This window comes from Manis javanica, chromosome 15 (genome assembly GCF_040802235.1).
Source record: "Manis javanica isolate MJ-LG chromosome 15, MJ_LKY, whole genome shotgun sequence".
Taxonomy (NCBI): domain Eukaryota; kingdom Metazoa; phylum Chordata; class Mammalia; order Pholidota; family Manidae; genus Manis; species Manis javanica.
In genome coordinates this window covers 82846906-82859805 of record NC_133170.1, presented here as the reverse complement: position 1 = coordinate 82859805, position 12900 = coordinate 82846906, and the positions used below count along the sequence as shown (strand labels likewise).

Below are 12900 nucleotides of genomic sequence, written 5' to 3'. Positions count from 1 at the left end.
TCTGCAACGAAGAGAGCCGTGGCTCCCAGACTGTGGTCCAGAGGAGCATCACCTGGGACTTGTTAGAAATGGCAAATCTCAGGCTCCTCCTAGACCCATAGCATCAGAAACTCAGAGAAGGACCCAGCATTTTGTGTTTCAACAAGCTCTTCAGGGAATTCTGATGCGCCTCAGGTTTGAGAACCAATGGGATAGAGCAATCTGCTATCCCAAAGTTTAAACCAACCATCCCCAGAAAACACACCGAGGCAACAGCCATTAAGAAAGGAGAGAACGCTTTCAGCATCTTTCCCCCTTCAGCCATTTCAGTGGGCAGACAGTACTAGCTATCTCATCACTGGACTTCAATTTTGAATCCCATGCTGCTGCTGGAATAAGGAAGGTGACGCTTCCTGATTCTCCAAAGAATGCCCAGATGGGCTCCTAAAGCACAGGAGCTGTGTCTCACCCATCTGTGAACCAGCAGGCATTAGGACAGGTGGGAAATAAACTGAGCAGCCAACTGAGGGAACAGACAGTCCTCCCCACAGCAGGTCCCAAGTAACTGGTCCCCCTCAATCCCTGACACAATGATCTTAGCTGCTGAACCAGAAAGTTCCTGGATCAGCTGACTCTGGCTAGCTGCTCTGGTCTTCACAGCTACCAAGACCAAAGGGGCCCTGAAGCCCCACATCACTCCCTCACTCCACATCTCTGCTCACTCCCTAAACTCAAGCTTGCCAGAGGTCATGTCCACAGGGGACTCCCCTGCCAGAGGTGAGAGCCCCAGCCCTTGGGGGTAGTCCATTGGTACTATTTCTCCTGCTAGAGTGCATGTTCCCAAACATCCTTAGGCTAGTAGCAGTGTCCTCCAACCCTGGATGCCCTCTGTTCACCGTCAGGGCAGCATCACCACCCTCCAACCTTGGATGCAGTTACCCCACCTCCCCACCCTGCACTTTCATACCTGTAGTAAGACAGCAGGCCGTTGCTGAGCACGAACCAGCGGCGCTGGTAACCCTTCAGGTAGTTGGTCCACTTGAGGAGCCAGCCCTTGAAGCTGTCCAGAGGTAGTAAGGCAATCGGGACAGTGGAGGTCACACCAGACCCTGACATTGGAACCCCAAGAGGTGTCCTCCCCTGTCCAGGTCGCAGAAGAGACGGGGTCTTTGACGCTGGCGGCGACCCTGAGTCGGATTTGGTTAAGGGCAAGTTCCCCACCACTGGCTCCAGCGCCGGTAGCTCTGATGAGGCCTTGGTGAGGAGCCCGGCACCTCCACCTGAGCCCAACTCTTCCCCGGGCGCTGACGCCGTCCCCAACCCCGGCAGCAGTTCCACTGCTCCTGTGGACGCCGGCCTTGATTCAGATGTCTTCTCGGACTCAGTCTCCAATCTTGGCGGCGGCTCGGAAACCGGCTCCGACACCTGTTCTGACACCGGCTTCGCCGCGGGCTGGGGCAGCGGCTTGCGCTGAGGCTTGGGCTCCGGCGCGGAGCCGGGCCCGAAGGAGCTCATGCTCGGCGCCGCCGTGTGGCAGGACAGGCAGGGGACAACCGCGAACAGCGACGAGAGCCCGCGGGAGCGGCCGCCGCAGCCCCCGCCGCGGCACGGAGCGGCCGCTTTACCCATGGAGCCGGCCGGCGAGAGCGCGCCGGAGCCGGGGGAGGGGAGGCGGCAGGCGGGGGCCGGGGCGGGGCCGCGGCGGGGCCGCCGTCCCGAGCGTGCGGCGCGAGGCGGGGACGCACGCATTGCCCGGCGCGGCCCGAGCCTCCCCGTGCGCAGCCGGCGGGGCTTGGATCCCGGTCCCACTCTTGTCGCCAACGCTCGACTCTGGGTCTGGCCCTCGGAAGGCCCCTGGAAACACCTGTGGGGCCAGAGCTTGGAGGGCGGGCGGCGCGGAAGGGACGGCACGCTTCAAGCCACCATCCCTGCCTGCGCCCCAGGCCGTGCCAGGCGCTGGGGGAACAATGCTGAATGCGGAGCCCGCCGGCCCCTAGCGCCGACGCTCCCGTCGGGGATGGGTTGGCTCCTCGGAAGCCAGGAAAGCGGGATGGGTGTGGAGGAAGCAAGTGCCCCAGCGCTCAGAAACCACAACATGCGCCGCAACGAGAGGCCCAGCCAGATGACGCTCAAAGTTAAGAAGGCTGCCCACCGCCATTACCTGTCTGTGGGTTCTGCCTGCGGCGACCCGGCTGTATGGCCCTAAGCCACCGCCGCCTCCACCTCCTGGGTGAGCTGGCCTCTGGTACATGCCAGGACACTTCGCTGCAAATGGCCACATGGTTCAGCGTCTCTAAATGAATGGAGAAATATTTTTAAACGGTGCACTTTAGTACAAAAAGGAACACATCTAAAAGCAGAGTTCTTAACCTGGACCTTCTGGATATCCCTTGGGCATCTTGGCTGGCAGTCTGTGAAGCTTCTGCATTAGTCTGCAGAATTTTATGTGTCTGTGTGTTTTTCTAGGAAGAAACTCCATAGTTTTCATGGGATTCCCAAAAAGGAGTCAGTGATTGGAGAAAAGTTAAGAATCACTGAATTCAAAGAATCTATCCTAAAGGGAAAGGTCAATGGTTGCCACAGATATTCAGAAATACAAGTGGAAATGTTGAATCTTGGGTTTCCAAGCAGACTCCTCCAGTTCAGGACCTCTGTTCAGGCTCTCCTTCGCTCATCCCAGCATCTTACCCTCGCTTCACCCATCGACCATTCCTGATTTCCTGATCTTTATGGCAAGTACTGCCTGTGCAGGGATCAGCCTCCTCTGTGAAGTGAGCTGGAGCAGAGCAGGCTGGAAGGTCCTGGAAACAGTAGGTGCAGACATTTCCCTAACAAGTCCCTGCCATCTTTGCTGGTGATGAGGTAGGTCAGGGACATGGGGCAAGCATCATGATTAATTTTTTCCTGCCTATGATGAAAATGCCAAGATATAAATAGTACAGTAAGAACAGGAAGGACTCCATCTTGAGGCTAAGATTCCATTTTAAAAACCAGGGAGTTAGGAGGTAAGATTCCTAACACGCTTTATGGCATCAGCCAATAACTGGCTCTATTAATATGGTCCCACTGCTTAAGTGTAACCACTACTGCAGAAGAACAGGATCAAGGAATTCCTTGTGTTAAGTTTATCTTACAGAATCCCTAGAGGACGATGGATGGTGACAATGTTTCTCACTGGAGATAGACATCATGAGAATACCTGTCAAACCTAGGCACCCCACCCCTACCTTTTGCCCCATTATTGAAAGCCTTAAAAGACAGAATCCTAAGCCCTTAAGTGCGCCTGCTCTCTGAGGTTGCTCACACTTTTTCTTCAAGTGTGTACTTTTTGCCCTAAATAAAGACTCCTCTCTCTGCTCAGCATACTGCACTTTGTGCTCTTCCAGTGGTTTTTGTTACTTCACTACTTCATTCTATTTTCTAGACTTAAGCACAAGTCTTCACACTCTCTGTCCTTCAGACTAGTAGCAGAGGGCTGCTGAGATCTCTGATTTGGGTTTGCAAGTTCCTGTCACCTGGGTGACCCAGACAGGACTGCAGCTGTACGGATCATTCTCTTTAGTAGCCTACCCCAAAAATCTCCTTTCTTTACCTTTGAGAAGTTCTCAGAACATCTTGCTTCATCCAGTGCACTGTAGCTCCCCCAAATCCTGGGGTGGCAGAGGCTTAGTTCCCACACTGTACAGACTTAAGCAGACACTGGATGCCAAGCGATTCTGGCTTCACAAGTTGGCCAGGGATTTGCCCTATGCCAGGCAGTTCAAATGAACTTCCCTTTCCTCCCTGTTCTTTCTTGCTCTCTGCTGCCTGTGTGGCTGCTGCCACCCACTACTACTCTCGCTTTAATGAATTCCTTCCTTACCTACATTCATCTGACCTGTTTGAGAATTCTTTCTCCATCAGAGTTAAGAACCCTCCCCCATCCAGGCTGCGGTTTCAGTTAGTGAGCAGGGAAAGACCTCCCCAGACACAGCTGTCTGACAAGAGTGACTCTGGGACCACTTCCTGGGACACCTGCCTCTGAATGGTTGTCTTACCTGCAGATTTTTGTGAAATCTGGAGTTCAGCGACCTGACCATCTTGTATTTTGTATTCCATAAATTCAAAGACGGTCCTCAAACTTCAGTGTGTTGAGTCAAAGAAAAGTGATTGCCTCTGGGGAGCAGTGTGTCGAAGAGAACTGGGCAACTAGGGAATGGAATGGGGCATTTGCTTTTCACCGTTTGAACCTTCATGAATGTTTTAACTGTGTCTGTTACTGCTATTTTTAAAAAATTATTTCAACTCACGCCAGGGAACCTTGTTAGAAATTGTTTCCCATCCCCATCTTCCTGGGATTCTGAGTCACTAGGTCTGAGGTGGATTCAAGAAGCACGCATTTTGACGAGCTCCCCAAAGGGTTCTGATCCCCAGGGATCACAACTCATGGACCACACTTCGGTGGGCAGTGATGTGGAAGGGAAATCTTGGGCTTTGGGAGTCAGATCCACTAAGGAAATCTCAGCCCAGCCACTCCCTAGCTGTGGGACCTCCAGCCACCTCACTGAGCTTCCTCTTGCTCGTTTTTAAGATGAGAATAATAATCCCTACCTCACAGGGTGAGAGTGATAAACCCATATATGTAAAGCACATGTGGCATTGTAGGTGCTCTGTAAATATTCTCTAGTTATTTAGCTAGAGGGTGCTCTGTGAAATGTTTGGTGAAATGAATGACACAGAGCAGAAAGAGGTGAGACCAAGGTTGACAAGCTTGGAAAACAGCCACAACAATGTGAAAAGCTCAGTGCCTGCCATATAGGTGCCAGATGCGTATGCAACCCAAAGAGGGAAGGCAACTAGTAAATAAATGCTTAATGATATGTTTTGACCGCTGCAAAACATATGACAGGGCCTGAGTCACCTGCCAGAGTGGGTGAAGAGGTATCACAGAAAGGGCAAGGTTTGCACTGGGTCAGTCAGTGGCAGGGCCTTCAAGGCAAAGGAACCAGTGAGCACGAGGTCCCAAATCAGAAGAGAACCTTGTCTTAGATTTGACAAAAGAGATCAGAATATTTGAAAGACCAGGGCAGGAGATGGAATAGGGAACTAGGTGGACACCACACTCTCGGCAATGCCCTTAATCCTACAGAAAGTGAGTCTCCTGGACACAAGGGAGGTTTTCACTTTTGAAGTTCCGGACCCTACCCATTGGAGAAATGGCTGACCCCAAATCTGGGGCAGGAAATATGCAAGATGAGCCTGCCTGAGACATTCTGTCATGCCAGAAAGAAAAGAGGCTCTTCAAGATGACTGTGTGTCAAAAGGACTCAGAAGCTGACTTAAATCTGTCCCACTGGCCAAAGATGGGACAACTTGAGCAAAAAAAAGGATCACTACAATGAGTCAAAACATCAAATATACAAAGATCCATAAGTTACCCACAAGTTCCTAAAGTCACACACACACAAAAAAACTTTATTGATCACCTTTGGGGGTTACTCCAGCACCAAGTCTTTATTCTGAAAATGTATAATAAATGGAAAGAATTACATCATATCCTGCCTCTCTCATACAAACTGAATCTCAGTAACCAGAGTTTAGGAGGGGAAAATCTTTGTAGAATTAGCTAATAATTGCAGAAGGAATAAAAGAATTAGAAGAAAACATCTTTCGGCAACCCCTAACTCAAGGTGCTCTTCAAACCTGTCCACCTGTGCAGTAAGAGAATAAAGACACCAGGCGGCTGCCCCCAGTCCCCAAAAGAAGCCCTGCCAGGGCTTTGAAGTATTATTTTTGAAATACTCTTCAAATACTTCAGAAAAAGCTAGAGTTTCAAGCTCTTGGCAGCTAGGAGGCTCAGGATAGCTGAGCCAAACTTGTGCTACAGAGCTGGTCACAGCCATCACTTACGCCTGAGGCCAGGCCTATGAGATGGCAGGCCCACTGTCCCCATGTGCCTGAGCCCAAGGTCACATTGCTATCCGGATAAGCTCCCAGGCCTCCCAGCTCCCATCAGTCTTTGTTCAAAATCCAGACAGATTCTCTTATAAGCGTGTGGCCGGATACAAACATAGGTACTGGTTTGTGTCTAATTTTACCCAGCAAAGGAGATGAACCAGTTAACAGGGCAGCATGTAGCTAAGAGGACAAATTTTGAATGAGGACCTCTGCTCAAAGCCCAGGTTGGTTGCTTTCTGGATGTATTCCTGTGAGTACCTTGTAAAATGAGTGGGTAGGTTTCCTCTGCTATTATGCAATTAGGTCTGACTTACCTCAGGTCCCTTTGCTAAAGGAGAATATCTGGCTGGAAGCTCCGTGTGGGGCAGAATCATAAATAGCAAAGTCGGGAGAACTCTCTTCTGTGGTGCCAACATCCACAATGCAAACCCCAGCCGATCTCAGATATTTAACTCAGTTTCTTTGGAGAAGAGCCATACTGTTTTCTGCCTGGGAGAAACGTTACCTGCACTTTCAAACTTGAGATAAAGAGGGCAAGGTAGTGGGGTGGAACGGCCCCAGGTTGTGTGTTGAGTCTATGTTCATTTATTATATACTGAGTAGATACAAGACTATTGTAAAATATGTGTAGGGCATACGAATAACAATACTAGACACCCACAGGCTTACTCACCAGTTTAAGGAATAAAACCCTGCATTTTAGTTTCCTGTTCTCCCTCATACCTTCTCCCATGACCTGTTGACTTTGAGCCCAAAGCCTCCCTGGGTTCTTTCATGCCAACTGGCTGCCACCTCCCTCCTCCTTAGGTGGCTAAGCTGCTGCTTCCACCTGTCTTATTCATCAACAGCTCTCATCCTCCTTCCATATTCCAAGTACTTGTTGAAATCTCTCATTCATCAGTGATCCATTTATATTTAAAATTGAAACACCCCCAACATGGCCTTGCCAAGCCCTCTTAACTGTTCTTTTCCTCCACAGCATTTGTCCCCTTCTAATGATTTGTTTGGTTTATTCTCTCTCCTCTTATCAGAATATAAGCTCCAGGATGGTAGGAATATTTGTCAGAAATTTCTTCACTGTTTTATCGTCAGGGCCTAGAAGAAGACTGGCATATGGTATGAACTCAATCAATATTCACTGAATCAAGTCTTCTTTCTAGTTTTCTTTGCTGCCGGGTATTTAGTACTTTTTCAATTGCCTGTACTTTTATTTCAGTGGGTTCTCAAGAAAGACGGGAGGCCAACATGGGTGCTAGTCCAATATCCTTAACCAAAATTATCAAAGTTGTAGTTCTTAATGTGTTGGGGATAGAGCCCCCTCCAAGATTATGATGAAACTGACAGAATATACAAATCAGCACTTTTATCTAAAATTTTACATACAATTTATGAGGACCATAAACTTCATCTTAGGACCTATGCTCTTAGAACATTTCTGGAAAGATGCATAGACATTGTTACTGTGGTGCCCCAGAGAGGAGGAAGAGGGGAGTTCTCATTTCATTATGTATTATATATTTTATGTGTGTGTGTGTTTCATTATATATACATTTCATTTTTTAATATAGTACAGGTGTTACAATTTTAAAGTTTTAGAAACTAGTTAAATATTTTACAGGAAACTATGTTCTAATACGTTGGTATGATTATAAACTCACATGTCTTTAGGGGCCAAGGAGGTAATGTACTCAACTTTAGGACAACAGGGAGTGGTGGGAGCTGTGGCTAACTGGAGCTTGCATACTCTACGCAGAGTGCTTAAATTCAACAGCCTGAAAAACATGGTGTTGATCAACTCAACACCCTTGCTGTCAGACCCAGCAGGACAATTCGTTAGCAACCTCTGCTTTGCCCTCTGCTTAGAGTGACAGAAGTATTAGGTTTTGTTTGAAAACCTCTGTGGGTAGTCAATTATTCCTCAGTGATAGAGTATGCAGAATCTTTGAAATAACAGAAGGAAAAGGAAAATAGGAAACATCTTAGAAATGACCTGGGAGCTCCAGAGAACATGGTTTGGTGGTACATGATACAAATTTCACAAAGAAAGGGATAACCAAGCCTCCCTTTTGCTGGCTTCTCCAGCCCATGCCTGGAGGGAGCTCCCAGTTCAATTAGAGAACTAAGGCAGGTTAGTAGATGATGGCACAAGGTACGTGAGACAGACAGGGTGGGTCCAGCCTAGGACGGAGAGTTCGAATCAGGGCAGACACCATGAGGAGGGTAGAGCCAGGCCCAGAAGGGTCTAGAGCTGAATTTCCTCAGGTGAAGATAAGGAAGGGCGGTATTCCTAGCAGGGTGAACAACAGGTTCCGAGGTAGGAAATCAAGACGCCTCCTTGAAGAAGAGACATAATTCATGACATCAGGCTCATGGGAAGAAGTAAAGGACAGGAGCTTGGAAAGCTACGTTCCATGGGATTGGATGCTCCCAGTCCTCTCACCTTCCCTTTGAACAAAGCTAAGGAACAATTTTTCTGCATGACCATTTCATCCCCATAGAGCCTATGCACTCAGCCCCCTGGAACTACCTGAGGAAGGACCGGCTGGGGCCCCAGTGCCCAACCATTGCTCCATGACTGAGTTCCTAAAAGGCACTCAGGGAAGCCACAGGGCAGCCACAGGGCCCCTAATAGGCTATGGATGTATCTCAGCCCAACTTCCTCCCCCTAAGAGATTAACTGAAACATGAGGGAAGTCCACCAAGACCCAGAGCTGGTATACATGTTGCCCAGGATCTCCAAGAAAACTTAAGGGATCACCGATGCTGAACCCCTCTCTCTAGATCCTTATTCTAGGGCTCACTCTCCTGCACCAAGCTGCCTCTTGAGGTTTTCATGTCAACTCCAAGTATGATACAATTACAACTGCCACCACAACCCCCTTCATACTTAACCCCATGAGGTGGCAGGCTTCGTGGCAGGTTCCTGACGAGCATTAGCTCACTGAGCTCCCAGAACAAGCCTGTAAGGCAGACACTACAATTATTCTGTTTTCAGATGAGGATGCTGGAGTTCAAGGGGGTGAAACGACTTTCCCAGAGGGACAGAGCTGAGATTCCGACCCAGAGCCATCCGACTGGAGCCCACCCACTCAGGATGAAGGAGACCTCACCGCGGCAGCAAGGAAGGAGGACGCACGCAGCCTCAGGGCTTGTAAGCAGCATGTCCAGCGGCCAGAGGTTCAAACAGGGCAAATGCCGCAGGAACAGATTCTCCCTGCAGAGCCCAAGGGAGGCACCAGCCAGCAACAGCCAGGGTCTCACCTGACTCCCTTCCCTCCCTAGGGACCGCCCGAATGTGAGCTCATGCTAGGGCAGGTCCACGAGGGACTGGGCTGGGCTGTCCCCACCCCTCATGTGTGCTAGGGGACCCCAAGAATTAAATGACTCGGTGTCCCTCCCAGTCCCTGGCACACAGGCAAGTGCCTCTCAGCATATCCCAGCTGAGCACACAGGTGTCCGCTGACCCCTTGTGGTCACTTGTCCTGGTCCAGCAGCCAGGGCCTCAGCTGCACCCGTGGGGCATTCTGTCCTAGTGACCTCACTGCTCAAAGCGCTTTCCCATTGCTTATCTAGTGGAGGCCTTCCTACAACCCCAGAAGACGAGGAGAGCCAGGATTCTCATTACCACTTTACAAATGAGCGGCAGCGCCCTGGGCTCCAGGCCCAAATCCACCCTTAATTCCTCATCTGACCTTGGACAGTCAATTCCCCACCCATCAGTAAAACAGGACTGACCTGCATGAGGCAAATCTAAGTTTCTTTCAGCGCCCCAAACCCTCAAAGTGGAGGGGTGACTTACCCACAGCCAGAGTGAATCAGGGCAGACACTCCCAGATGGCAGGCAGCCCCACTTCCCCACACTGATGGGGAAAAGTGAGAGGTGTCACAGCAAACAAGAAAACTAGTTCCTCCACCCTTGTATTGTGATTGTGTGCTGAAGGCCCATGTGGACAGATGGACAGATGAGTGGATGGATGGATGGATGGATGGACAGATGGGGTGGACATGTAAGAATTTTGGGATCTCTCTCAGCTGCAACTGTAGAAGCCACCTGCCTCCCCCTGCTCCCTGACAAGCTGTCCATATAATTCTAGTTGCCTAGCCCCTTGGCAGACTGTCCACATTCACCTAGGGGTCTGAAGCCACTGTCCCTGCCTGCCAGCCTGGAGCTGGGACCTGCCTTGAGGGGAATGCGTCCTTATCCCAAACACCCTCCCTGCCATGGTGTTGACATCATGGGCAACAGACGTAGCCTAGGAGGAAAGTCAGTGGCCAGGGCCATAAACAGGAGGCCCACAACAGGGGCACCCCTCGCAGAGCAGTACTAAGTGGCTAAAAGTGAGCTTGGTGCTCACAATGAAGCTGAGGATCACCAGGGTGGCTGGATGGCACGGGAAGAGCATGGCCTGTGTGCCTCACACCCAGGTTCAAACCAGCGAACTGAGATCCTCAGCCTCTCTCTGCCGTGGTTTCTCACCTGTAAGATGGGCAGGATACCTGACATGAGTTGTGGTGAGGACTGAATGAGGTAAGATACAAAATGCCTCGCACATGACAGGTACTCAGTAAACAGAAATTCCCTTCTTTTGTTCCAGGTAATGGAAAAAATTCTGGAATGGGAAGGAACAAGGTCCATTGTGCACCCCCAAATTTTTTTAACCGAGAAGTTTTCCCAAGTACTCCAAAGTAGCAACATGCACTTGGTGATAGGACAGAAGGGAAGGAAACCTATTTTCAGCGACTATTAAAGATTCGTTCAAAAACATTTGATCTCTTTAAAAGTGAGTATCATTCACCTGTCCCCTGCCCTCAGCACAGTTCTTCAGACACAAAGGCTATCTGCACAGCTGTCGGGCAGTGGTCAGGTCTCTTGTGCCCCATGCTTCCCCCTCCCAAGTGAACACCTCCCTCATCCACATCTCCCTAACCCAGCCTACCCATCCCAGAATGGGTGATGAGTTCTACTTGGCCACATGGTAGAAAGAAGATGGGTTTTGGTCCAGTTCTCTTTTAAATAGCTGAGCTCAAGTACCTGACGTTTACAGCAGAGGCTCTGGTACCGCCCCTGGGAAATCATGCTCCGGTGCCTGGGCCCACCTCTGTCAGTCAGAGTGACAGAGAGAGGGAGCTTGGCACACGGTCGGTCATTAAGCGATGATCTTGGGAGTGAACAGCCAGGAGATGGGCTTTGTCGTTTACTTGTTGCCCAATTTAGGCACAATTCTTATCTTTGAGCCTCAATTTCTTATCTATAAAACAGGGCTAATAAAACTAACTACTTTGCACAGGGTATAAATCTGCAAAGAAGTAAAAAGCTAACCTTTTCAAACAGTATTGCCTCTCTCTCACTTAGCAACTTTACATTTCCCTGTATGGCCCCGGAAGATGACTGGTTAGCCAGAGATGGGTAAGATTCCTCAAGGGAGGAACAACCTAAGACAGGCACAGTCGCAGGGGGGCCATCAGGTGAGAAATTGGGGATCAACAGAGGTGAGGCTTAGAACCTCACCCCCCCTGTTTTGAGAGAAATCTTCTGCATCTGTGGATGTTTTATTGCCCTTGTCTAGCTTGGATTAACACTTAGTCCATAGGCACACACCTGATCATCTACAATTGCTCTCTTACAGCACTAAACTATGTTTTCTACCTTTATCTTGCATCTACCTACCACTTCAGCATTTTATTAAAAATAATAATAATAATAATAATAAGGGAGAAATGTGGGATTCACATATAAATCAAGTATAAAAATCAAACGAATATTCATATTTGACCTGGTTGTTTATAGTTCATAATATGTGATCAAAACTGAAAGTTTCTGTGATGACTGCCCTTGTACTGTTCACCATGTAAGAACTTATTCACTATGTAAGAACTTGTTCACCATGTAAGAACTTGTTCGTTATGCTTCAGAAGATTGGAGACTGACGAGAATTAGGCTTGGGGTGGATTAATGATTGTACGTTGAGCATTGAGTCCCCTATACAGAATTTTATTGTTGTTAACAACCATTTGATCAATAAATATGAGAGATGCCCTCTCAAAAAAAAAAAATTACCTACTTTGTTAGAAGGATTCAATGAACTATGTTCAAAAAGAGCTGAACCTTGTGCCTGGCATGTAAGTGCTCAATAAATATTAATATCAATATGTGAATAGTTTTGATTACCGTGATGGGCTTCCAGGTAAGATTTCATTTGAACTAGGAGGTATGTGGGGGGCGGGGTATATGTGGTGTGTGTGTGTCTACTAAAGAATCTGTAAGCCCTTCTTAGCTTCAAGACCTTATTTCTTGAACATCTTCCCACCCAGGACCCCTCCACCCTTCTCTCTGACTTTCCTTCCCCTGACTTCCTTTTTCCTGCCCAGCAATTAAGCCGCCTCTCCAGAATCTCATCACTTCTTGTTCCCTAATTAAATGCAACATCCTCTGGTTTTTAACACAGAAATAGGTAGACTAAGTCCACGTGTACTCAGAGGAGAGTTAGTGACATGCCAATTTCCCCACTCACTCTACTCCCAGGGGTCCCTCGGTCCTCTGGGCCACAGCATGAGGATGCAAAGACCCTCAACCAAGGCCAGCTGTTCAGGAGGCCCATGTGGCTGAAGTCTGGCCCGGGGTAAGGCTCACAGGCTGCACTAGGTGACATCTAGGAGGTGGGGAGTCCTGGGGACAGTGTGGAGGAAAGAGGTTTGGGCTGCTCTGCGGGTCCTCTGAAGACTCCAGGACCCCTAAGCCTTTCCCATTTCTAGGTCTGGTGCCAAGGAAAGACTGTTGTTGAAATGAAACAAATATAGGAAATGCACCAAAACACCAGCAGCAGTTGATCAAACCGAAGAAATTTTTTTAGCAAATGAAGTCATATTGCTAGTATAATAAAATTCAATTATTTAAATCAATTATTCTGACCAGTTGTACTCAGTCAAGAAGAAAGACCAGAATCTAGAAAAAGATGGTTTGGCTCCCACTGAAAAGTAGCCTGC

At 48.8% G+C, this 12900-nt stretch overlaps 1 protein-coding gene and 1 long non-coding RNA gene across 6 annotated transcripts in view; one reads left to right on the top strand and one right to left on the bottom strand.

Moving 5' to 3' along the window:
- The window catches only part of OSBP2 (oxysterol binding protein 2), a 137794-nt gene extending 135526 nt beyond the window's left edge, over positions 1-2268 (bottom strand). The window contains exon 1 of one of the 5 annotated variants that reach the window (XM_073222540.1): positions 2141-2268. Coding sequence is in view for 4 of the 5 variants with exons in the window: in XM_036993377.2 (XP_036849272.2) it covers positions 947-1608 (662 nt within the window). In the remaining variant the exon portion in view is untranslated. Of the gene's footprint in view, positions 1-946; positions 1667-2140 lie in introns of those variants that run through there. The other 4 variants (XM_036993377.2, XM_036993376.2, XM_036993374.2 and 1 more) reach the window with 4 other exon arrangements.
- A 22-nt stretch (positions 2269-2290) lies between these two features.
- On the top strand, positions 2291-12066 carry LOC140846403 (uncharacterized). The gene is made up of 3 exons (XR_012125447.1): positions 2291-2841; positions 8912-9067; positions 10512-12066. It is a non-coding gene; the product is annotated as an uncharacterized lncRNA (long non-coding RNA).
- The last annotated feature ends 834 nt before the right edge of the window (positions 12067-12900 follow it).